Raw genomic sequence first — 26,188 nt, 5'->3', positions numbered from 1 at the left:
TCCTTTGCCTTGCAGAAGCTTTTTAGTCTGATGTAGTCCCGTTTGTTAATTTTTTCTTTTGTTTCCCTTGACTGAGTAGAGACAGTATTCGAAAAGATGCTGCTAAGACTGATGTCAAGAAGTGTACTGCCTATATTTTCTTCTAGGAGTTTTATGGTTTCAGGTCTTACATTAAGATCTTTAATCCATTTTGAGTTAATTTTTGTGTATGGTCCAAGATAATGGTCTACTTTCATTCTTTTGCATGTGGCTGTCCAGTTTCCCAACACCATTTATTGAAGAGACTTTCCTTTTGCCATGGTATGTTTTTGGCCCCTAGTCAAAAATTAACTGGCCATAGATGTGTGGCTTTATTTCTGGGCTTTCAGTTCTGTCCCATTGATCTGTGTGTCTGTTTTTGTACCAGTACCATGCTGTTTTGATTACTGTAGCTTTGTGGTGTATTTTGAAGTCTGAGATTGTGATGCCTCCAGCTTTGTTCTTTTTTTTCTCAGGATTGCTTTGGCTATTTGAGTCTTTTGTTGTTCCATAGAAGTTTTAGGATTCTTTGTTCTATTTCTGTGAAGAATGTCATTGGGATTCTGATTGGGATCACATTGAATCTGTAGATTGCTTTGGGTAGTATGGAAATTTTAACTATATTTTTTCTTCTAATCCATGAGCATAGAATGTCTTTCCATTTCTTTATAGCTTCTTCACGTTCTTTCAATAATGTCTTATGGTTGTCAGTGTATAGGTCTTTCACTTCTTTGGTTAAATTTGTTCCTAGATATCTTATTCTTTTTGTTTCAATTGTAAATGTGATTCTATTCTTCACTTCTCTTTCTGCTAGTTCATTATTAGTGTATAGAAATGCAACTGATTTTTGTAAGTTGATTTTGTACCTTGAAACTTTGCTGTAGTTCTTGATTATTTCTAATAGTTTACTAATGGATTCTTTAGGGTTCTATATATATAGAGAGAGAGAATCATGTCATCTGCAAACAGCAAGAGTTTCATTTCTTCCTTTACGCTTTGGCTTCCTTTTATTTCTTTTTGTTGCCTAATTGCTCTGGTCAAAACTTCCAGTACTATGTTGAATAGGAGTGGCGAGATTGGGCACCCTTGTCTTGTTCCTATTCTCAGAGCGATGGCTTTTAGCTTTTCCCCATTAAGTATGATCTTAGCTGTGGGTTTCTCATATATGGCCTTTACTATGTTGAGGTACTTTCCTTCTATACCCATTTTATTGAGTTTTTTAAATCATAAATGGATGTTGGATCTTGTCAAATGCTTTTTCTGCATCTATTGAGATGATTGTTTCATTTTTATTCATCATTTTGTTAATGTGGTGTGTCACATTGATTGATTTGTGGATGTTGAACCATCCCTGCATCCCTGGTGTAAATCCCACTTGATCACGGTGTATGATCTTTTTAATGTATTGCTGTATCTGGTTGGCCAATATTTTGTGGAGGATTTTTGCATCTATGTTCATCAGCAATATTTGCTTGTAATTTTCCTTCTTTGTGCTGCCCTTGCCTGGTTTTGGTGTCAGGGTAATGTTGACTTCATAGAATGAGTTAGTAAGTGTTCCATCTTCTTCAATTTTTTGGAATAGTTGAGAAGGATAGTATTAAATCTTCTTTGAATGTGTCGTAGAATTCTCCAGAGAAGCCATCTGGTCCTGGACTTTCGTTTTTGGGGAAGTTTTTGATTACTGTTTTGATCTCTTTACTTGTGATTGGTCTATTCAGATTCTCTGTTTCTTCTTGATTCAGTTTTAGGATTTATCTAAGAATTTATCCATTTCTTTTAGGTTATCCATCTTGTGGGCATATAGTTTTTTCATAGTATTCTCTTATAATTCTTTGTATTTCTGTGGTATCCATTGTAATTTATCCTCTTTCATTTCTATTTTTACTTATTTTAGGCTTCTCTCTTTTTTCTTCATGAATCTGGCTAAGAGTTTGTCAATTTTGTTTATCTTCTCAAAGAACCAGCTCTTAGCTTCTTTGATCCTTTCTACACATTTTCAAGTCTCTATTTCATTTGTTTCTGCTTGAATTTTTATTATTTCCCTCCTTCTGCTGACTTTAGGCTTCATTTATTCTTTTTCTAGTTCTGTTAGGTGTAGCTTAAGATTATTTATTTGACATTTGTCTTATATGTTGAGGTGGGCCTGTACTGCCAAGAATTTTCCTCTTATAATTGCTTTTGCTGCATCCCCAAAGAGTTGATATGTTGTATTTTCATTTCCATTTGTCTTTGGGTATTTTTTGATTTATCCTTTGATTTCTTCATTGATCCAGTTGTTGTTCAGTAGCATGTTGTTTAGACTGCACATATTTGTGACTTTCCCAGCTTTTTTCTTGTAGTTTATTTCTAGTTGTGGTCTGAAATGATGCTTGATATGATTTCAGTCTTCTTAAATTTATTGAGGCTTGCCTTGTTTCCAAACATATGGTCTATCTTTGAGAATGTTCCATGTGCATTTGAGAAGAATGTATGTTCTGCTGTTTTTGGATGGAATGCTCTCTGTATATTGATTAAGTCCATCTGCTCAAGTGTTTCATTTAAAACCACTATTTCCCTGTTGACTTTCTGTCTGGATAATCTATCCGTTGATGTAAGTGGGGTGTTGAGGTCTCCTGCTATTAATGTTTTGCTGTTAATTTCTCCTTTTAGTTCTGTTAATAGTTGCTTTGTATACTTCGGTGCTCCTGTGTTAGGTGCATATATATTTATAAGTGTTATACCTCCTTGGTGGAAAGTCCCTTTTGTCATTATAAACTGCCCCCTTTGTCTCTCATTGTCTTTTTTATCTTGAAGTCTGCTTTGTCTGATGTAAGTATAGCAACATCTGCTTTCTTTTGTTTGCCATTTGCTTGGAGTATCATCTTCCCATCCCTTCACTCTGAGCATATGTTTGTCTTTAGAGCCGAGATGTGTTTCTTGGAGGCAGCATATTGTTGGGTCTTGTTTTCTAATCCATTCAGCTACCTGTGTCTTTTGATTGGAGGATTCACTCTATTTACATTTAGAGTGATTATTGATATATGAGGGCTCAATACTGCCAATTTATCTCTTGTTTTCTGGTTGCTATATATTTCCGTTGTTTCTCTTCCTGTTTATTTCTTACTGCCATTTCATTTTGGTGGTTTTCTGTGGAGATTTTCTCAGTTTTCTCTTTTCGTATGTATCGTAGTTCTGATCTGATATTTGTTTAGTGGTTACTGTGAGGTTTGTATAAAAGATCTTGTAGATGAGACAGGCCATTTTCTGATAGCCTCTTATCTCCGTTAGCCTAAGCAGGCTCCATCCCTTTCTTCTTTCCCTTGTGAGTTATTGTTTTCACAAATTATTCTGTTTTGTGTTCTGAGTTTATAACTAAGTTGAAGTGTTTATAGTTACTTTTGATGCTTTCCTTCCCTTTACCCTTTAAGTTATAATTAAGTATTTACTACCCTGTTCTGGAAAAGAGCTGCAGTTTTCTTATTTTGTCTGTCTATTTATCTCCTTGCTCAAAGCTTTCTAGACCTTTGCCTTTTTTTTTAGGTATGAGGACATCTTTAATCATTTCTTGTAGGGGAAGACTAGTGGCAATGAACTCTCTCAGCTTTTTTTTATCTGGGAAAGCTTTTATTTCTCCATTGTATCTGAAGAATAGTTTCCATGGATAGAGTATTCTTGGCTGAAAAGTTTTGTCTATCAGTATTTTGAATATATCATTCCATTCTCTCCTAGCCTGTAAGGTTTCTGCTGAGAAATCTGCTGAAAGCCAGATAGGAGTTCCTTTGTAGGTTATTTTCTCCTGCCTTGCTGCTCTTAATATTTTTTCTTTGTCATTGACTTTTACTAGTTTTACTATTGTATGCCTTGGAGAAGGCCTTTTAGCATTGATATAATTAGGAGTTATATTAGCTTCATTTATTTGTAAGTCCAGTTCTTTCCCCAAGTTTGGGAAGTTTTTAGCTATTATTTCTTTTAACAAGATTTCTGCTCCTTTCTCCCTCTCTTCTCCCTCTGGAATACCATTAATTCTTATGTTGCTTTTCCTAATTTAGTTGGGTATTTTTCAAAGAATTCCTTCATTTTTTAAAAATCTTAGCTCTCTCTCCTCCTCCACCTGAAGCATTTCTATACTTCTATCCTCTAACTCATTAATTCTTTCTTCCATAATGTCAGCTCTGTTTTTCAAGGATTCTAGATTATTTTTTATCTCATTAATTATATTCTTCATATCCAGAATTTCTACTTTTTTTTTTAATAGTTTCAATCTCTTTGGTGAAGTATTCTTTCTTCTCATTAATTTTATCCTTGAGCTCATTGAACTATCTTTCTGAGTTTTCTTGTAACTCATCTAGTTTCTTTATGACAGGTATTTTGAATTTTCTGTCATTTAGATTGTAAATTTCTGTGACTTCAGGGTTGTTTTCTGGAGACTTGTCATTGTTCTTCTGCTGTGAATTGTTGCTGTAATTTCTCATGGCGTTTGATGAACTAATCTTTACCAGGCATTTGTGGTAGTAACAGGTCACAGGTTCCACCTGCAACCACTGGGGGGAAGCAGTAACTGTGTTTCTGATCCTCCCCTCGTCTGCTGGAAGTTGTGTGGGTACGGTGGATGATCCCATCAGCCAGGAAAGTGTTTGTACCTGGGCTCATGGCTGGCCCCTTGCCAAGGTGCGTTCTCACTTGTGGGCCTACAGGGGTACTACGGGTGCTCGTGTGGGCTAGGAAAGCATTAGCATGTGTGTATATCTGCCACCATCTCTTCTTATGGTCAAGCTGGCCACTGTGCTTGGTGGATGGGACTTCTTTATGGGGTCCAAGCCTGAGCCTCTCATTGGGACCACAGTGGCAGAGTGAGCTTTCCCACCATCTGGGAAAGTGTTTGCTCATGGGCCCTGGTCTGCTGCCACCCCTTCCCACAGTCATGCCGGGGCACATTTCCACTTTTGGGGCAGTGGCAATACTATGGACATTTGTGCCAGCCATGAGAGCTTTAGGGTGCAGGCACACGGCTGCCCAGGGAGGGAGGGGAGAGGTCACGTCTCTCTGTCACTTCTCAAGAGAAAGTCCATCCACTTTCAGATGTATAGCTGTGTGGGTCTCTCAGGTGTCCTGTTGTGCTGTGTGTGTATCCTCCATTGGTCAATGAATGCTTATTTAGTTGTATTTCAAAGCGGGAGAGATAAAGGGAACAGCTCACCCTGCCGTGTTGCTTATGTCACCTCCCCAATTCAGTCCCTTTTTAACAAGGCTTGGCTATGAAGGAAAAGAGGGACTGTGGTAATAGTCTGAAGGACCCTGAAGATCGGAGGAGTATTTTGTTTTGTTTTTGAAAGCTGGAAGAGATTTGGTCATTTGTGATATAGGACTTCAAAGTTTACAAAGAACTTTCATTTACATTTAAATCAAAACCAGAATAAAATATTTATTAGAAATATCAGGATTTCCTTTCTTTAATTTTTGTTGTTAATTAGCGTCTATTGTTTGTAGATGTATAACCCTGGTTTCAGATTATCTGAGGATAACAATACTGTCCCCCTGAAGAGCTGCTGTGACAATCAAATGGAATCATTAAATAGCATATTATGGTACTTATGTGGCAACTAAAATCATCTTAAAAGGTATTTCTTTGAGTGAAATGTAATTTTAAGATTTCTTTTGGAGACATTTGCTTTGTTTCTTGAAATGCTTGGAAATGTGCCAGGTATCTCATAACCTAAGTTGAGAATCACTCATATAGGGAAATTGTGCAATCTTCATTTCTGGACATGTGCAGGTTCTGGATTCTGGTTGGCTCTGGGGTACCAGGAGCTGGAAAGGAGAATCAGGACAGCTCTTGAAAATGCAGGGAATCTGACGTGTTATTATTAACCTGAGATGCAGCCCAGGCGGGGAATGGCTGGGAGTGAGGAGATCAGCAGCACCAGGTCCACAGGCAAGATCTGGAATCTGATGCAACATTGAAGCAATGCTGAAAATTCTAAAGCTCTTGTTTTAAATATAACCTTCTGTAAATTACAAAATTAGAGAGATAGTAGAAACATCAAAGGGTCATTTTAATACCTGCCTTTCTTTAAGTTGTTATGAGTACATTTTTAAGTGATTAAATGCAGCCATTTATAGATAATTACTCCTTTTAAAAAATTTTCCCACTAAAATCTGTAATCCCATTAAAAATATATTTCAGACAGTCAATTCTGTTTACTTCTCATTGCATGTGTTAATTCTGTGTTCATTTTCTTCCACATCTCTCCTTTTCTAAAGCTCATAAAAGTCAATAAGCACTTTTTATGGCTTCCTCTATTATTTCCTTAGGTGTTCACAAAAACAAATGTGTTCAAGATTGCATACCATTTATATTTTAAAGCATGGTTTTCATCTGTTCACAAATTTTGGAAGCTTATTCATTTTGAGCATACATTTTCCATGCTTTGTCTCATCCCAGGGGTGAATTTTCTGGAAAGCTTTAGTAACATATGGTCAGTCATTTCTGATGATAGGAAGGTGGGAGGGGAAAATCAACTCTTCTTTTTCTATTATGTAAGAAACACATAACATTTACCATCTTAACCATTTTTAAGTGTATAGTACAGCAGTGTTAATAGTATGTACATCATTGTGCAATGGATTTCTAGGACTTTTTCATCTTGCAAAACCAAACAACATTGAACAACAACTCTTCATTCCCCTGAGCTGATGGAAATCACCATTCTACTTTCTGATTCCAACAGTTTGACTACTTTACATACCTCATATTAAGTGGAGTCATGCACTGTTTGTCTTTTTGTGACTGGTTTGTTCGCATAATGTCCCTAAGGTTCATCCTTGTTGCAGCATATAACAAGATTTCCTTCTTTTTTAAGGCTGAATGATATTCCATTGTATGTATACATCACGTTTCTTTATCCATTCATCCATCAAAGGAACATTTAGTTTGTTTCCACCTCTTGGCTATTGTAAATAATGTTGCAGTGAACACAGAAGTGCAAATATCTCTTTGAGGTCCTGTTTTCAGTTCTTTGGAGATACACCCAGAAGTGGGATTTCTGGATCATGGGTTAATTCTAATTTTAATTTTTTTTTTTTTGAGGAAGATTAGCCCTGAGCTAACTACTGCCAATCCTGCTCTTTTTGCTGAGGAAGACTGGCCCTGAGCTAACAGCCCTGCCCATCTTCCTCTACTTTCTATGTGGGATGCCTGCCACAGCATAGCTTTTTGCCAAGTGGCACCATGTCCGCACCCAGGATCCGAACTGGCAAACCCCAGGCTGCTGAGACGCGGAACATGCAAACTTAACTGCTGCTCCACCGGGCCGGTCCCTCTAATTTTAATTTTTAAAGGAACCTCCATACTGTGTTCCATAGTGGCTACAATATTTTACATTTCCATCAACAGTGCATAAGAGTTCCAATTTCTCCATATCCTCAGCAACTCTCGTTATTGCTTGTGTTTTTTGGTAGCGGCCATCCTAACCAGTGTGAGGTGATATCTCATTGTAGTTTTGATTTGCATTTTCCTGATAATAAGTGATGCTGAGCATCTTTTCATATATGTGTTGGCCATTTGTATGTCTTCTTTGGTGAAATATCTATTCAAGCCCTTTGCTCATTTTTTACTTAAGTTATTTCAAATTTGCCATTGAGTCGTAGGAGTACCTTACATATTTTGGATATTAATCCCTTATCAGATAAATGGTCTGCAAATATTGTCTCCATCTCTGTAGGTTGCCTTTTCATCTCACTGATTTTTTCCTTTGCTGTGTAGAGTCTTTTCATTTTGATGTAGTCCTATTCATCTATTTTTGCTTTCGTTGCCGTACTTTTGCTGTCATATCCAGGAAATCATTGCCAAATTCAATGTCATGAAGCTTTCCCCTTATGTTTTCTGTTAGAAGATTTACAGTTTCAGGTCTTACACTTAGTTCTTTAATCCATTTTGAGTTACATTTTGAATATAGTGTAAAGTAAGAGTCCAGATACATTCTTTTGCATATAGACATCCAGTATTCCCAATGTCATTTGTTTAAGACTCTCTCTTTCCCCCATTGTGTAGCCTTGGCACCCTGTTGAAGATCATTTGAAAATATATGCAAGGGTTTATTTCTGGAATCTCCGTTCTGCTTGATTGGTCTATATGTCTATCTTTATGCCAGCACCATACTGTTTTGACTACTGTAGCTTTGTAATATGTTTTCAAGTCAGGAAGTGTAAGGCCTCCAGCTTTGTTTTTCTTTCTCAGGATTGTTTGGCTATTCAGAGTACTTTGAGATTCCATATGAATTTTGGGATTCTTTTTTCTGCTTCTGCAAAAAAATGCCATGGGATTTTGATAAGGATTGCATGAATCTGTAGATTGTTTTGGGTAGTTTGGCCATTTTAACAGTTTTGAAAATTGTTGCACTCCGTGAACACAGGATGTCTCTCCATTTATTTTTGCCTTCTTTAATTTCTTTCAGCAATGTTTGGTAACTTTTAGTGTACAAGAGTTTTGCCTCATTGGTTCAGTTTATTCCTAAGTATTTTTTTTTGATGCTATTGTAAATAGGATTGTTTTCCTAATTTCTTTTTCAGATTCTGCATTGTTAGTGCATAGAAATGCAATTGATTTTTGCGTATTGATTTTGTATCCTGCAACTTTGCTGAATTCATTTATTAGTTTTAACAGGGTGTTTTGGTGTGGAAACTATACAGTTTTCTGCATGTAAGATCATGTCATCTGAGAACAGAGATCATTTTACTTCTTTCCTGATTTGGATGCCTTTTATTTCAAAGCCTAATTTCTCTGGCTGGGACTTCTAGTACTACGTGAAATAGAAATGATGAGAGTGGGCATCCTTGTTTTGTTCCTGATCTTAGTGGAAAGGCATACTCATCTGTGGGATTTTCTTACATGGCCTTTATTAAGTTGTGGTAATTTCCTTATATTCCTAGTTTATTGAGTGTTTATCATGAGTGTTTAATTTTGTAAAACACTTTTTCTGCATCTATCGAGATGATCATATGATTTTCGTCCTTTATTCTGTTAATATTCTGTAGTTTATTGCATTTGATTGATTTTCATATGTTGAAACATGATTGCATCCCAGGGATAGATCCCACTTGTTTATGGCATTTAATCCTTTTAATGTGCTGTTGAATTCAGTTTGCTAGTATTTTACTGAGGACCTTTGCATCTATATTCACGGAGATTTCTTTTCTTGTAGTGTCTCTGTCTGGTTTTGGTATCAGAGTAATGCTGGCTTAGTTAAATGAGTTTGGAAGTATTTCCTCCTCTTCAGATTTTTAGAAGAGTTTGAGAAGGATTGGTGTTAATTTAAATGTTCACTAGAGTTCACCAGTGAAGCCATATGGTCCTCTTTATTGGGAGGTTTTTGATTACTGATTCAATCTCCTTATACATTAGGTTATATTGACAAATACAGTATTAGAATCTTCTTAATGGGTGAAATTTTCTGAACTCTGCATAGGACCCTCTGGGTGTGTCGCATTTTTTGCTGTTACTCAAACTGTGGTCCATAAACCAGCAGCAACAGTATCACCTTGGAATTTGTTAGAAATGCAGAATCTCAGACCCCACCCCAGACCAAGTTATGGATCTGTTCAGATTTTTTTCTCTTCATGATTCAGTTTTGGTAGCGCGTGTGTTTCTAAAAATGTATCCATTTCTTCTAGGTTATCTGATTTGTTGGTATATAATTGTTCATAGTAGTCTCATATGGTACTTCTTATTTCTGTGACATCAGTTGTAATGTCTCCTCTTTCATTTCTGATTTTTGTTGAGACTTCTCACTTTTTTTCTTTGTCTAGCTTAGAGTTTGTCAATTTTGTTGATCTTTTTTTTAAAAAAACCAACTCTTAGTTTCATTGATTTTTTTTCCTTTTCTGCTTTCATTTATTTCTACTCTAATCTTTATTATTTCTTTTCTTCTGCTAACTTTGTTTTTGGTTTATTCCTTTTCTGGTTCCTTGGGTATAAAGTTAGGTTGTTGATTTGTGGTCTTTATTCTTTTTTAATGTAGGCTTTTACCACTATAAAATTCCCCCTTAGTACTACTTTTGCTGCATCCCGTGTTTTGGCAAGTTGTGTTTTCCCTTCATCTGTCTCAAGATGTTATCTAAATTCCTTTTAGGTTTCTTCTTTGACCTATTAGTTATGCAAGAGTGTTTTATTTAGTTTATATGTATTTGTGAAATTTCTAGTTTTCCTTTGCTATTGATTTCTGGTTTCTTTCCATTGTAGTCAGAAAAGATACTTGGTATGATTTTAATCTTTTTACGTTTGTTAAGACTTGTTCTGTGGCCTAACCTGTGACCTGTCCTAGAGAATGTTTCATGTGCACTTGAGGACACACTTGAGAATGTGTAATAGACTTGAGAAGGTGTATTCTGCTGTTGTTGAGTGGAGTGTTCTGTATATGTGTGTTAGGTCCAATTAGCCTGTAATGTTGTTCAAGTCTTCTGTTTCCTTATTGATCTTCTGGCTGATTGATCTATCCATTACTGAAAGTGGTGTATTGAAATATCCTACTATTAGTGTGTTACTATTTATTTCTCCCTTCAATTCTGTCAATGCTGGTTTCGTATATTTGGGTTCTCTGCTGTTAGGTGCATATGTATTTATAATTGATATATCTTCCTGGTGAATAAACCTTTTTTATATAATGTCCTTTTTAGTTTCTTGCGACAGTTTTGACTTAAACTCTGCTTTGTCTAACATAAGTCTAGCTACCCACCATTCTCTTTTGTATACCATCTGCATGGAATATTTTTTCCATCCTTTCACTTCCAGCCTATGTGTGTCCTTAGGTCTAAAATGAGTCTCTTATAGACAGCATATAGTTTTGGATCTTCTTTTTTTTATCCATTCAGTCACTCTATGTTTTTTGATTGGGGAATTTCACTCATTTGCGTTTCAAGTAATTACTGATAGAAAAGGACCTAGTATTACCATCTTTTAATTGTTTTCTGTATGTTTTCTAGTTATTTTGTCCTTCTTTTCCTCTCGTGTTGCCTTCCTTTGTGTTTTGTTGATTTTTTGTAGTGACATGCTTTGAGTCACTTCTTATTTTCTTTTGTGTTTCTTCTATAGGTATTTTCTTTGTGGTAGCCATGGGAATTATATTAAACATCTTATAGATTTAACAATCTATTTTAAACTGGTAACAACCTAACTTCAATCACATACAAAACTCTCCCTCTCACTTTGTGTTACCAGTTTCACAAATGACATCTTTTTGTATTTTGTATCCATTAACATAGTTTTATAGTTATAGTTACTTTTTATGTCTTTATCTTTTAAATTCTATGCCAGAACTACAAGTTATTTATGTACCAGCATTGCAGTGTTACAGGATTTGGTATTTGTCTATATGTTTACCTTTTACAGAGAGTTTTTATTTTTATATGCTTTCATGTTATTTTTATATGCTTTCTTTCACTTCAATTTGAAGGACTCCCTTTAGCACTTCTTTTGAGGCAGATCTAGTGCTGATATTTCTCAGCTTTTGTTTACCTTCGAAGGTCTTTATTTCTCCTTCTTCTTTGAAGGGCAGTTTTGTTGGCTATAGTATTCTTGGTGGCAGTTTTTTCTTTCAGCACTTTGAATATATCATCCCACTCCCTTTTGGCCTGAAGTTTTCATAAAGGCTTTTTGGACTATGTATTGTTAGTCTTAAGTTGGTGTCTTTGGGGAGGATGGGGTCAAGGGCTTTCTATTCCGCCATCCTGCTGAGATCATTCCCAACTTTTCTTCTTAAATGATTGAAATATGTTCAGCGTTTCAGTGACTGGACATTTAAGAGAGAACAGATCATTCAAAATCATCCAAAAGTTTAAAACACCTGTTTCTCTTAAGTCTTAAGTGTTTCCCCAATTGTCAATAAGAATATGTTTGCATTGCTTAGAAATAACAAAAATAAAACTCTAGAATTATTTGCTCATGGACGGCTCTGAATGAAATGTTTTCATAATTATTTTACTTAACTATTTCCATAATTATTGATTTTTATAGTCATAAGCATTAATTGTTGTATAAGTCTGCTTTTAAAAGAATGGCTCATTGCTGATATAGGTGATATTAGTTTTTTAACTGCATTTCTGTAAAGAAGTAAAAAACAAGAACATTAAGCATATTACACTTTTCTGATGCAATGTTAGACTTAAAGTGAAATCCATGAAAACCTGAAAATGTAAAAAGTAAATTCATCTATTTGTTTCACTTACCTCCCGGGAATTGAAGTTACAGTGTTGGCTTTCATATTTTACCATTTCTACCTTGATGTGAAATGAGCAGCAATTGTTAGTTTTATTTAGACGCCCAGAGACAGACTTTAATGTAAAATGTGCACAGTAAGCCACGACCTAGAAGGACTCAAGGCCCTTTCCTCTTTTTTCAGGTAGTCTCAAATTTAAACTTCATCAGAGGAAGAACATCTATAAATATTTGGAGCTCTTTGCTGACTCTAGCATCCAGTTTGAAGTACTTTCATTGAATGAAATTCTTCGTGTGCTACCATTTCATTTGATATTATGAACCTTTTACTTGCAATAAAAATAGGATTCTTCCTTTTATGAGAGAAGCCATATGTGATTCTTATTTGCAATTCTATACTCATCTTCGTTCTTTTACATGCAAGCAATCTGCATGTGTTCTTTTGTAACTGGGCATATAATGAGTATCCTAACCCATGAAGGAAAGGCCATCAACAAGATTGTACATCTTGCCTGCATGGCTGTTTCTCTTCTTACTGCCATTCTTAAGAAGGTATGACAAGCTAGTTGAAATAAGATTTCCTGTGTTTAAAAAATAAATTGTATCAGGAAGCAGAGAATTATGACTGAGCACTGAAGATAAAATATACTACACTACTGTGAAGGCATAGTCCTACCAAAAATGTAAGACGTTTTTATATTAACAGTATGTCTCCTGAAATGTAGTAAAATAAGCATCTGATTATAATGCAATTTGGAAGAGTTCTCAACATCTGTAGCAACTTGATTCCACCATGATTAATTAAAATCCTTCACTTTGTCACTAAATGACTTCATAACTGGCTTGAAAAGAACAACCATTTGGAAGATGTGAGAAAAGATTTTCAAACTTTGTCCAGTTTATGTTAAACATAATGTTTTTAAAGAGAGTAATATATCCAGTTTCAGTTTTCCTCTTCTTTCTCTATAATGAATTCTGTTTTATGCCTTTTTCACCGCATTTTCGCTGAATTTTCAGTTTTGCGGACAATATCACATACTTGTTTCCTTCAATATTCATAGTGATCATTGCATTTTTCTCTGAGTGTTAAGTGTTGAAAAGCGGAAAATATTTTCTGTTCCAGGGTCATTTCTTTCTTCTCTTCTTTTTAAGTATCCAGAAAAAAAAATAGCGTACAAATCGTTTTCACTAACCTCTAGCTGAAGAGGTTTCAAGCTTATTTCCTGGGAAGTGCACAGTAGGATTTAATGAGGAGATCCAACAGAGATCTTGAATAGGTGCTACTTTTTAAAAAACTACTGCAAATCCCACTATCAGATGTGTTATTTTAGCCATGAATGATTTTTTTAAAAGGTCGCTGTTGGTTTAGAAGGGTCCTGTGGGCAGAGAAGCATTTTGCGAATCTCTCAAGCTAGAAAATGCTGGTGACCACCTCCTCCCTTACTGCCTCTGTCTCCTTTCCTACCTCCCTTCTTCCCATACTTATTAAGCACCTACTATGGACACAGGAACAAACTTTTGAACACAGAACAACATGCTTGATTCTCAAAAAAGGAGCCAAGCAAAACAATACAACTACTGTATGATTTGCAAGTGTGTGAAATTTTAAAGGCCAAACTAATCTAGAGTTAGAGAAATACATAGAATGCAAATATATAGAAAACCTCCTCTGCTCTCATGGAGTTTAGTCCAACTGAGAGAAATGAGATCAGTCTTCAGGTGTGTTCAGTGCAAGTCCATGGGTGGCATATTAGTGCCACCATCTAAGTGCTAGAAGGGCTGAAAACAAAAAAGAGAGGTTCATCTTCTCCATTGGGGATGGTCACTGGGCAGAATCAGAATTGTAGTCAGGCCACAGCTGTTCTTTGTTCAACCTATGTGGTCTCTTATATTTTTTTCCCTAAATTAAATTATTTTCTCACATTTAGGAATTGGGAGATTTTATATGAAAATAAATAGGAATTTTTGAGCTTCTCTTGAAAAGACCAGAATCTCAAGCATCCTAGAGCCCACCCTCCCTGCTGGCAGTGATGAGCTGAGGCTGAGTGCCTTAGGTGTATCAGGCAGTGTCTGGCCTCCGCCACTCATCTGGCTCCTTCATTTGTCTGTGCTTCTTGCTTCCACCCAAAGGAATCTGAGTTAATGAGCCCTGCTCTGTACTTATTTCTGACACCATGTTAATACCTCTTTCCTTATAAAATGTTTCCTTTCACTTTTTCTCTTAACGCTTTGCTGAAAACATCTTATATCAGGCCCCGACTGCTGCATATTCAGCAGCCAGAGAGCCTCCGACAGAGTCCCCTTCTTTCCCTTTCCTCTCCACTCAGTACAACATGCCTACCTCTGCCAATAGATGGCATACTATAGGGCAGAATGAATGTAAGAGGAGAGGCAGGAGTCATTGCCAGAGTGGGAGTCTAAAGTAGATGCTGTAAATTATAGGCCTAAGACAAGAGGGCTAGGACCAGGAAAGAACTATTAAAAAGTTTCTCAGAAGTGGTGGATGAGTAGAGAACAAGAAGTCAAAAGCAAAGATGAATTTAAAAAGGGAGTGAAATGGCCAATTAGCACATGAAGAGATGCTCAACATCATCAGACATCAGGGAAATTAAAATTAAAACCACAGTGAGATACTACTACACATCCATTAGGATGACTAAAATTAAAAAGACTGATAATACCAGTGGATGTGGAGCAACTGGAATTCTCATATGTTGCTAGCAGGAACGTAAAATGGTGCAACCACTTTGGAAAACAGTTTGACAGTTTCTTATAAAGTTAAACATACACTTGTCACAGGCATTTATCCACAAGGAATGAAAACATGTGTCCACACAAACACTTTTACATGGATGTTCATAGCAGCTTTATTCATAATAGCCCCAAACTGAAAACAATCCCAATGTCCATATATAAATGAATGGATAAACAAATTGTGGTATGTCCATTCAGTAGAATACTACTCTGCAGTAAAAATGGAACAGCCTTTTAATACACAGAATAATATGCTTTATTCTCAAAAAAGTTATACTGAGCAAAAGAAGCCAGATACTGTATGGTTGGCAATTGTAAAGGCAAAGACTAATCTAGAATTAAAGAAAGCATATTAGTGATTTCCTGGGACCAGAAGTAAGAGAAAACTGACTGCAGAAAGGCATGAGGGATCTTTTTGGAGAGTTAGAACTACTCTGCATCTTGATCATGATGGTGGTTACGCAGGTGTATATAAATGTCAAAACTCATAGAACTGTACACTTAAAATATGTGTATATCATTGTATGTAAATTTTACCTTAATAAAGTTTATTAAGTAAAAAATACTTTAAAAAAAACAATACACGTACTCATAGGAGTGAGACAAATGGACAACCAGGACAGGGAGCAAAGCAGAGATGAGTAACAAAGGGAACAAGATGTTACAAATGAAGACAGCAAAATGCTAACTTGGGGCCCAAGTAGATTCTTGGGAACCCTTCCAGTGAAATTCCAATTGATTACGCCAGTTGTCTTATTGCCACTATCAGTGCTGCTAATTCTTTTTTCATGATGGTAATCAATCTGTTCCCTATAATCTGAAATGACTTCCTTCTTCCCTAATTCCTACATCTAACTCAATTTCCGTTTTTTTCCTTCAAGTTGTCTCTTGACTCTTCCTTCCCTGTCTTAATTCTTGAATGAGTCGCTATTATGCAGTTAAGACCTCCGTTACTCTCTAGTTGAGTTGCTTTTACTTACAACTCTACTGGAAACTGGTTGAAGGGAAATTTCTTATATTTATACTCCTGTGACCTCCTTTCCTACATCCCATCCAATGTTTAGGGAAGTGTGCAAGATATGTCTTTAATCTATCTGCTTCTTTCTATCTCCCCCCTCACAATCCTAGGTCATTGCTTCGACCATTACAGTATTATCTTAATTGGCCTCTCTGCTCCATTTTTACTCCTCTTTGTTCTCCACACAGCAATCAGATTGATATCTTTTCAAAGTAAATCAGATTATTTTACTTCATTCCTTAAAAATGCTCCCATGACTTCCCATTGTACTTAGAATGGAATCTGACTCCTGCCCACCTAGATGCTATCTTCGCTTTCCACCTTTCCCCTGCTCACTGTGCTTGACCAAACCAAGCCCTTCTCCAGCCCAGGGCCTTGCGGTTCCTGTTCCGTCTCCTAGAATCCTTTTCCTCTGGCTCTTCCTATGATTTTTCATGCTTCAGGATTCAACTGGAGTGTCATTCTTCTGAGACCTCTAAAGACTGCTCTCCTCCCCCCTCAAAAGAAGTATTTTTTAACACATAACCTTGTTTATTTCTTTCCAGGGAACTTAGTACATCTGAAATATACCTCGATTATGTATTTATTTAATGGTTAGTTGTCTGTCTCCTCTCATCAGTTAATAACCACCAGGAGGACAGAGATCTTTTCTATCTTCTTTGTCACTATGTCTCTAGCACCTAGCGTGGAAGCTGGCTTGTTGAAGACACTCAGTAAGTAATCACTGAATGAATGAACAAATGAAAATCTAGGAGGCAAATAATAAATACCTAGTGTTTGCTCTTGTTTTCCCCTGAAATTTTCTTTTCCTAAAGTCCTTTTTTTTTAACCTAATTTCTACAGGTACTTCTATTGTGACTGTAAAAGCTTTTGCTCCTGACTCAATACGAAACAGCATTAAATATTCAATTTTTAGTGGAAATGAAGATGGAGTTTTTTCCCTGTGCTCCAACTCAGGTAATCCTTCTCAACCCTATAGGGGCTTTATTTCCTGTTCCATTTAGCATTACTAAGAAGAAATACTTCTGCAAAGGAAACTCAAAATTTGAAAGGTAGAAATTGTTAAAGGTCAATAATTTACAAGGTAAATAAGAAAGAGTTTTTTATGAGAGCTGATGAAAAATCGTGGGAAATCAGGAACTATTTGTTTGTTTACATGTACTCGCTGAGAGTTCTATCTTCACATTTCCGAATTAGTACCTATCCTACCCTTCGAGTTTTTAAGATAAATTAGTTTCTACTCATAATTTACTCATCTATTTGGGAGAATTGGAGAAGTAGTAGGGAGATCATCGATACTGAGTTTGAATTAAAAATAAGCACACATGTCTAGCCTTAGGGAATTCTCATCAGAGGATCTTCTAATTTGCCACTGAATGTCAACAATGCAACAAAAAAGGACAGCTGGAAAGGTTTCTATGTGGTGGTAAAGAAATTACTTCCAAATACAGCATGTATTAAATTTAGCTTTAGTAAGACCATTATTGTGTTTTAAATGAATACCAATTGATTATTTGAAACATACTTTTTTGACTAACAACTATGTAGTAGATACATATCTACTGCTTTGTTGTCAAACCTCAAGAAGAATGTTTTTAATAATTTCTGTATTACCATACAACCGCCTTGTATAATCTGTACTACATGCACATGGGAAGAATCGAGAGGGGGTAATTTCTTAAGCAAATGCTTTCTCATCCAGGGTAGTATTACGACTTTTTGGTCTGCACAGCCTTCGGCGAGCAACCTTTCTGAGGTAGCTTGCTACAAGTCTTCATCTCTTCGCCCCATCATTTGGTTAAAGGGTGGTGCGGGAAGCCTGGTGGCAAGAGGGCCGCTTCTGAACATCATCAGCTTTAAGTGTCTAGCAGTCCAGGTGTCTGAGGGTTCTGGGAAAGGGGGCTGAGATTGGAACTTTTAGGAAAAGGGAGAGTAGCAGAGTTGGCACATTTTCCCAGGCTACCCAAGTCCTTCTTCCACCTCGCTCCTAATGTGGCCCAGGCTTGGCCTTATTTTTTCTAGAGTCTCTCATTAAAATGCAGATAAAATATGCCTAGGGTTAGTCCAAAGAGGTCCTCCACAGAATGGACTTGTAGCTATTTTAAGAAATAGCTACAAGATGACATGTTAAGACATAGAAAACTGTTTAATGGACAAGAGTAAAATAAAAACACATGTACTTGGGGCCGGCCCGGTGGCGCAGCGGTTAAGTTCGCACGTTCCGCTTCCCGGCGGCCCGGGGTTCGCTGGTTCGGATCCCGGGTGCGGACATGGCACTGCTTGGCAGCCATGCTGTGGTAGGCGTCCCACGTATAAACTAGAGGAAGATGGGCACGGATGTTAGCTCAGAGCCAGGCTTCCTCAGCAAAAAGAGGAGGACTGGCAGTGGTTAGCTGAGGGCTAATCTTCCTCCAAAAAAAAAACACAAAAAAACAAAAAAAAAACCCACATGTACTTACCATCCATTTCCAGAGATGAGACTTATTCCAAACTCAGGAAGCCCCTGTGTGTCACTTCCCTCTCATGTCTTTCTTCTTTCACCCCAGAAGTAATATGTAATTAGTAATCTGAATTTGGTATTAATCATTGCTTTTTATTCATTATAATTTTCGCACTGTGTTTGAATCCCTAAACAATGTGTTATTTAGTTTTACCTTGATTTAAACATCATAATAGAAATCATGCGGAAGGTACTCTTCTATGACTTGATTTTTTTGCTCAACATTTTTACTCTAGTTTAGTGTATTAACCATGATGTACACATTAAAGGGGGATAGCAAAGAATGATATGTACCTGCCACCAAGGATATAAAATAGAACACAACCACTATCATCAGTGCTCCCTTTGTGCCCTATTCTGATTGCATCCTTTCTCTCCACTACCCCAAGATGACCAATGTCCCAAGTTCAAGGATAATCAATAACCTTGTGACTTATAGTAAATGTGTTCCTACACAATCGAAGTGTTTAATTTTGCTTATTTTTGAATTTTATATAAATGGCTTTATACTCTATATATTCTATTGGTTTTAGATTTTTTTATTCAAAATTAGATTCATTCATGTTAATATGTGTAGATGGAGTTCTTTCATGTTCATTTCTTTATGGTACTATGTTGTAAGCGTATCTCACAACTTATTTATCCATTCTACTGTTGATGGATAGTGAAGTTTTCTTGGCTGGGAATATAATGACAAGCGCAGTTAGAAACAATCTCATATGTGTCTCTGGTGCAAATGTAAGTGCTGTAGGCCCTGGAGTATAGGCTGGGCATATGGTTTGTCATTCCACTTGACATCCCACCAGCATTGAATGAGAGCTATCATGGTTCACATACTACTTTCTGTAGCTGTCTGCTGGGCGTGAAATGCTGTCTCACTGTGGTTGTAATCTGCGTTTCCTTTATTAGTGAATTGGAGCATTTTTTCATAGTTTATTGGCCATTCTTGTGTTTTCCTATGTGAACTGCATGTTGATATCTTTTGCCTATTTTTCTACTGGGTTGTTTGTGTTTTTCTCTCTGCAGTGTGAGAATTTTTAACATATTTTATTAGCGTTTACCCTTTGTTTTTTTGCAAATATTTTTTACAGTTTATGGCTTGTCTTTCACTCTCTTATTGGCATGTTTTGATTTTAGTGAGGTAGAATTAATCAGTCTTTTACTTTATGATTTGCCCTTTTTGTAAGTTGTTTAAGAAATTCTTCCCTACCCTGAGATCATAAAGATTTTCTCACACTGTCTTTTAAAATTTTATAATTTCCCTGTGTTTAGCATTTATATCTTCAGTGCATTTAGAGTTGATTTTGTGTTTTACACAGGTTAAGGATAACTTTTCTTTCTTTTCCTTTCCTTTTCTTTTTTTTCCCAATGAGGATTGCCAGTTTTTCCAATGGCAATCACCTTCCTCTGTGATCTGCAGTACCACCACTGTCATATGTTATGTTTCCAAGGCTCTTTACTTGACTCTCAACCCCATTTCCATTCATCTTTTTGTCTACCCACACACCAATACCTACCACACTTTCTTAATTTCATTGCTTTATAATAAATCTTCTTATCAGGGAAGCGGTCCCACTCCCAATATTTACACCATTCTCATGTTCTTCTTCATGAGTATATTAGCTGTTAGTGGCCCTCTGCTCTAATATAAATCATTTTATCCACTTATCAAGTTTTACACACACACACACACACACACATGCACGAGCCTATTGGGATTTCTTTGTCCAGGAAAGGAGATATATTCATAAATTTTTGGGTGATGCATAGCTGTCCACACTTTCATGCATGTAACCCATATAACACATAGCGTGAACATTTGACTTCAGGTAAAACATCACCCAAATTAACAAAGAAAATGTCCAAAAAATCATATAGCTCCAATCTAGAATTTAAGTAACTTAATCATCAGACCAAAACATCCTCCTTTCAAATCTCACAAAGCCCTGTATAGCTGTGCATTGTAGATAATAATCATCTACTAAAAATTTTCTGGTTTTGGTTCTTTTATTTTCTTTTTAAATCATGGTAAGAACATTTAACGTGAGATCTACTCTTTTAAAAATTTTTTAAGTATACAATACAGTTATATTAAATAGGCACAATGTTGTATAGCAGATCTCTAGAATTATTCATCTTGCATAAGTGGAACTTCATACTCATTGAACAGCAACTCCTCATTTCACTCTCCCCCTGGCCCCTGGCAACCGCCATACTCCTCCGTGTTTCTATGAGTTTGACTATTTTAGATACTTCTTATAAGTAGAATCATGCAATATTTATCTTTCTATGACTGGCTTATTTCACTTAACATAGTGTCCTCAAGGTTCATCCACATTGTCACATATGGCAGGCTCTCCTTTGTTAAGATTGCCTAACATACCATTGTATATATACAGCACATTTTCTTTATCCATTCATCCATCGATGGATGTTTAGGTTGTTGGAAATTGTATTGGAATTATATTAATTCTAAATATCAGTTTAGGGAAAACTTATATCTTTACAATATTGTCTTTTAATCCAGAGATAATATAGAAAATCACACCAATTTTTTTCTTTAATATATTTTAACAAAATTTTAATTTTTTCCACAGTAGGCTTACATACTTCTTGTTAGATTTAGCTTACGTACTTTATATTTTTTCTTGCTAAAGTAAGTGAAAAAGTGCTTTATCTGACAGTACTGGTGTATATACTTGAAATTGGCTTTTATATTTTGATTTTGTATCTAGTGAACTTATAAACTCTTATTGATTCTGATATTTTTCTGTACATTCAGAATATGAAAGCTCTATCTGAAAATCACCATTTTCCCATGTGTAGTTTAGCATATGTAATTAAAGTCTGACATTAGTCAATATCATGCTCCTGAATAATACAAGAGACTCAGAATTCTGTATTTCCAAATATCCTTTTTTCAGTTTATAGGCTTTTGTTGACCACAATTTTAGTTCTTTCAAATAAGGCATTATTAGTATTTTAATGTAGATTTATCTGTTCTTTGCTAACCGCTCTTTGTTACATCTCAGACTTTAGTATCATTTTCTTTCTGCCTGTGGTACATCCTTTAGTGAGGGCTGTAGCAGTAAATTTTCTCAGATTTTGGTTGTCTAAAACTGTCTTTATTTAATTTTTGTTTTTAAAAGATATTTTTGCTGGACTTAGGACTCTAGGTTCATAGTTATTTCCTCCCATCGTATTTAAGATATTATCCTACTCTCTCTGGTTTCCAATTGTTATATTAAGAAGTCAGCTGTTGGAGCTGGCCTTGGGGTATAGTGGTTGAGTTCCGCACATTCTGCTTCAGTGGTCTTGGTTCAGGGGGTCAGACACTAGGCGTGGACGTACACCACTCATCAGCCATGATGTGGCAGCAACCCACATACAAAATAGAGGAAGATTGGCATGGATGTTACTTCAGGGCTAATCTTCCTCAAACAAAAGAAAGGATTGTCAGTGGATGTTAGCTCAGGGTGAGTCTTCCTCAGGAAAAACAAAACAAAACATGTCAGCTGTTGATCTAAATGCCATTTATTTGTATCTTTTTTTGGAACTCCAGTTGGACAAATATTGGGCCATATCACCCTCTCCTACATCTCTTTTTCGTATTTTTTGTCTCTTCATCCATTTTCTCTTCAGTCTAGGGAGCTATATTTTTGATTTCCGGAAGTTCTCTTAGGTTCTTTTTCAACTCTTCTTGGGCTTGTAAAAAAATAATTTCTTGTTCCTTGTTTGGGTTTCCAAGTTTCTTTTTGTATATATATTTAAACATATATAATAATTACGTATTCTGTGTCCAATAATTCCAGCATCTTAAGTCCTTGAAGATTTATTCTGCTATCTATGGAATTGCTAGTTTTCATTCATGGTGCCTTATTTCTCTGTGATTCTTGTGCTTATTAACTATAAGCTGCCCATTGTCCTTGAAACCTTTTCTTTGAGGATTCTTTGAAGGCTGGCTTGAATTTGTGCCCTTTAGAGAAGATTTACTTTCCCTTCCACAAATCACCTGGACACATCATCAAACAAAGATTAGCTTAAACTTAATTATTGAGGGTTTTAAAAACATATAGCTGTAATATATGGCTACCATACATTCAGGCTTTACCTAATGAATTCTCAGCAGAAACTTTTTTTGTCCCTTCTAACCAACGTCAAGGTCAAGAAAAGCAAGTTACTGTGCATCCATTTTTAATTTTTTGTTTTTTTAATATTGGTCACTCATTTGGAGCATAAGGGTTTACAGCTTTATTCTGGTCTGACCCTAACTGTAACTCTAACCCTAGTAGACCCTTCACCTTTTGAGGGTTCAGGATTCTTCCCCTGTTTTCCACACCCTGCGCAGCTATCAGAGAAATCTCAAGGAAGAGGGCTGTGTTAGAAATCCTTGGAACAAAAATGAGATTTCAGTGCTTGCTTACCTCCCTGGGTTACTGTCTTCATTTATTTTTTGTCCTCTGAGGATTCCTTGCTACAGTAGCAACTCAGTAATGCATTTCATTACACACACACACACACACACACATATATAAAATTTACCAAACTATTTAGTCGTTTTTATCGTGAGGATTGTTCTATTATATAGTTTACTGCTGTCAAGAAACCTTTTTAAAAATCTTTAATTATGATAGTAAATTCATCTTTCATGCTACCTTTGTCACATAATTGTTAAACTTGTCTAAAGGTACTTAATATAGGTTATACATTATATATATTTTAAACCATATATCAGTTAAAACAGAAAACTAGTGTGCATGATAAATCAATAAAGTTGACCGCTAAGGTTGTGGTCACTTTTCTCAAGGGTAAAAATATGAGAAAACCATTTATTTGTTATTGGTTTAGTACATTATGATTAGATGGATCTCTGATGAGAGCTGCGTTTTCTGTCCATTTGTGCCAGAGTTTGCCTTGTGTTCCACAGTCACAAACCAGAGGTTTGCTTTTGTGTCCAAAATTGCTGTCACTTTGGCTTAAAAACATCTACTAGTCACTGTCCAAACCACCAAGAATTTTGGAGTTTGACTAACGTGTGTGTAAATAACAGATGGTAGTATTCATTCCATTATTTGGGAGATTAACATAAAACAAAAATGATCAAACTCTCGATGACTCAAGGATGTTGTTTAACAGGAGAGAGTTTAAACGCTTTTGGATAACATAAATATTTATCACATTCTGCTTTGAGTGTGTCCATAGGCAGATGCACAGTTTGTAATTGGCTGAAGAGTAACCTGATTATGCTATCAAGCATTTAGCATTTGAAGAATCTTAGTCTCATATTGATGTGTATTTTATAACTTGGACAAAAGCTGTATATGTACATATATCAGAAGGAAAATATCACTAGTTTCATTCTCAAGTTATTGTGTAACTGACACACTGACATAGAAGAATGAACATGAAGCTGGTATTGAAGGAAATGTGAACTTCTGCCCATCCTGTTACACAGGGCCCAGTGCTACTTTCATCTCACTGGTAACAGTAAATCCTTGATGTCTCTGAGAAAAATATGCATGTATCATCCAAGGCTAAATGTGGGTGTAGTAGGTGTGCCAGCCTTGAATCATCTCAGACTGGTGATTGTCTTTTCTACTTGCACAGCTTTCGCAGCATACGCCAATTATTATGCCAAAAATAAAAACCAAGCAAGGAAAGCATTAGAACTGCAGATCCATTCCAAGTGCAAAATTCCAATTATCAAAGCCTAAACACAAGCCTTTTATTAAAAACTCCACTTTGATCTGTGCCAGAATTGGCACGCTTTCTACTGAGTGACACTGGCAATTTAGTGTTACGTTTCTATTTTTGTTTTCCTTTACAAATAGTAGCAGAACATGATAGCGAGCTAAATGCTCTGTTTGGTGGAGACGGAGCTCCAGATAAGAGCTTTGGACTTAGCTCAGGCTGGGGCTCCTCTGACGCTGGGGCTCCTCTGACGTTTTGGGGGTGTGGACTTGGCTCTTGTGTCACACAGGTTTCTAAAGACCAGCGTCTTTCGTTACCAGCTCATCAAAATGCATCTTAATAGTCAAAATGATTCTCCAGCTGCCAATAGTTAGATCCACTCTAAACTTTCTGTCAGGGGGGTGTTGGCAACCTTAGACTGTGGTTTGTAAAAGTAGTTTGGTTTTCTGAATTAATAATGAAATCTGATGACAATAAATGACAGTGAGTTTATGAAATTTTAAATCTGGTAGTGTGGTGAGTTCTTCACGTAGAATATGAATATTCAGTTTTTCCTAATCACAGAATAGAAGCTCTAAAAATCCCCCCAAGACACTCAATATCAAAGTTAGAATATTAGGACCGGATATGATTCCCATTAGCATCCAGGTAAGTACGTGATAGCCTGAAGTTTTCTTGGACTAGGTTGGTTATCTAGAGAAGCTGGGTCAGAGCAGTAAGAACTGTGACTTCCAGGCCATATTTCCAGAAACAGTACAGGTTCTTTCACCAGATGATCAAACTGCTAACAGTCCATGGCTATTAAATGTTTTCTTTCTAAATTTGGAGCTTATACAGATAATAAATCCATATCTGATGATGGAGGGGATGAGAAACATGGGTAGAAGACTGGAATCTATATCATGTCACTGCAAAGAATGTTCTAAATATGCACTGTATTATTTATCATGGCAACACTATGAAGTCATCATTAATATCTCCATTTTACAGAAGAGGAGACCCAGCTCTGCAGAACCTGAATAATTTACTCCAGGTCACAAACTTAGTAGTGGTGGAACCTGGTAATAATTTGCCTCAATTAAGTAGCCAGGGCTGGGATTGATGCTTGGTGTTAGGTTTCTCAAACTCTAAATCAGTGCTCATTCAGTGAATCTCTGTTGGATGGAATTTCTGACAGTGAGAACTAAGTAAATCATGATAATAAAGTAATAATAATAATATGGTCATTAAGAAATTTGATAGTACAGGGGAAGGAAAAACAGAGTGGAAACTAGAGAAGAAAATTGTATCAGGGGAGGAATTTTCTTAATTTGGGTGAGAAACTTGTGCAAGGCATAAACCTCCAAGAGTCAATTTCTCTAACCTGGTTCTACGTTTTTGGTGTTTTCTTTTTTTTTTTTTAGGAAGATTAGCCCTGAGCTAACTGCTGCCAATCCTCCTCTTTTTGCTGAGGAAGACTGGCCCTGAGCTAACATCTGTGCCCATCTTCCTCTACTTTATATGTGGGACGCCTACCACAGCATGGCGTGCCAAGCAGTACCACATCTGCACCCGGGATCCAAACCGGCAAACCCCGGGCTGCAGAAGTGGAACGTGCAAACTTAACCGCTGTGCCACCGGGCCAGCCCCTCTACTTTTTATATGAGGATGTAACTAGTATTATTGGATACCTTCTGTATGCCAGACCCTGAGCTAGGCGCTGGGGACTTAGCACTTTTGAAATAATAACTACAACACCATTTTCTTTTATTTTATTTTCTCCATGGGACTAAAAATAGGAGAACTCACTGTGAAAGAACCCAAATTTCTTGATTTTGAAGTCAGAAATGAAGTACAACTCATTGTTTTAGCTGAAAGTAGGGGGCATAGAGCCTACAGCAAAGTAGCAGTCGCCATACAAGATGTGAATGACAATTTGCCACGCTTCGAGCAAAGCGTTTACCAGGTGTCAGTGTCTGAAGGCCGGTTCTACAGTGCTCGCATCGTACAGGTAACGGAAATGCGTTTTGTGCGTGTGTGG

The 26,188-nt window shown here is 36.5% G+C and overlaps 1 protein-coding gene across 1 annotated transcript in view; it reads left to right on the top strand.

Annotated features, from left to right (window-relative positions):
* The window catches only part of DCHS2 (dachsous cadherin-related 2), a 237,122-nt gene that overhangs the window by 186,612 nt on the left and 24,322 nt on the right, over window positions 1-26,188 (top strand). Inside the window, exons 14-15 of the mRNA XM_046655652.1 lie at window positions 16,821-16,934; window positions 25,947-26,158. Of these exons, the coding sequence (XP_046511608.1) occupies window positions 16,821-16,934; window positions 25,947-26,158 (326 nt within the window). The remainder of the gene's footprint in view (window positions 1-16,820; window positions 16,935-25,946; window positions 26,159-26,188) is intronic.

The sequence above is a fragment of the Equus quagga genome, chromosome 3, assembly GCF_021613505.1.
Source record: "Equus quagga isolate Etosha38 chromosome 3, UCLA_HA_Equagga_1.0, whole genome shotgun sequence".
In the NCBI taxonomy this organism is placed as follows: Eukaryota; Metazoa; Chordata; class Mammalia; order Perissodactyla; family Equidae; genus Equus; species Equus quagga.
Note: the sequence above shows the minus strand (reverse complement) of the source record. Positions and strands in the feature narration are given on the sequence as shown.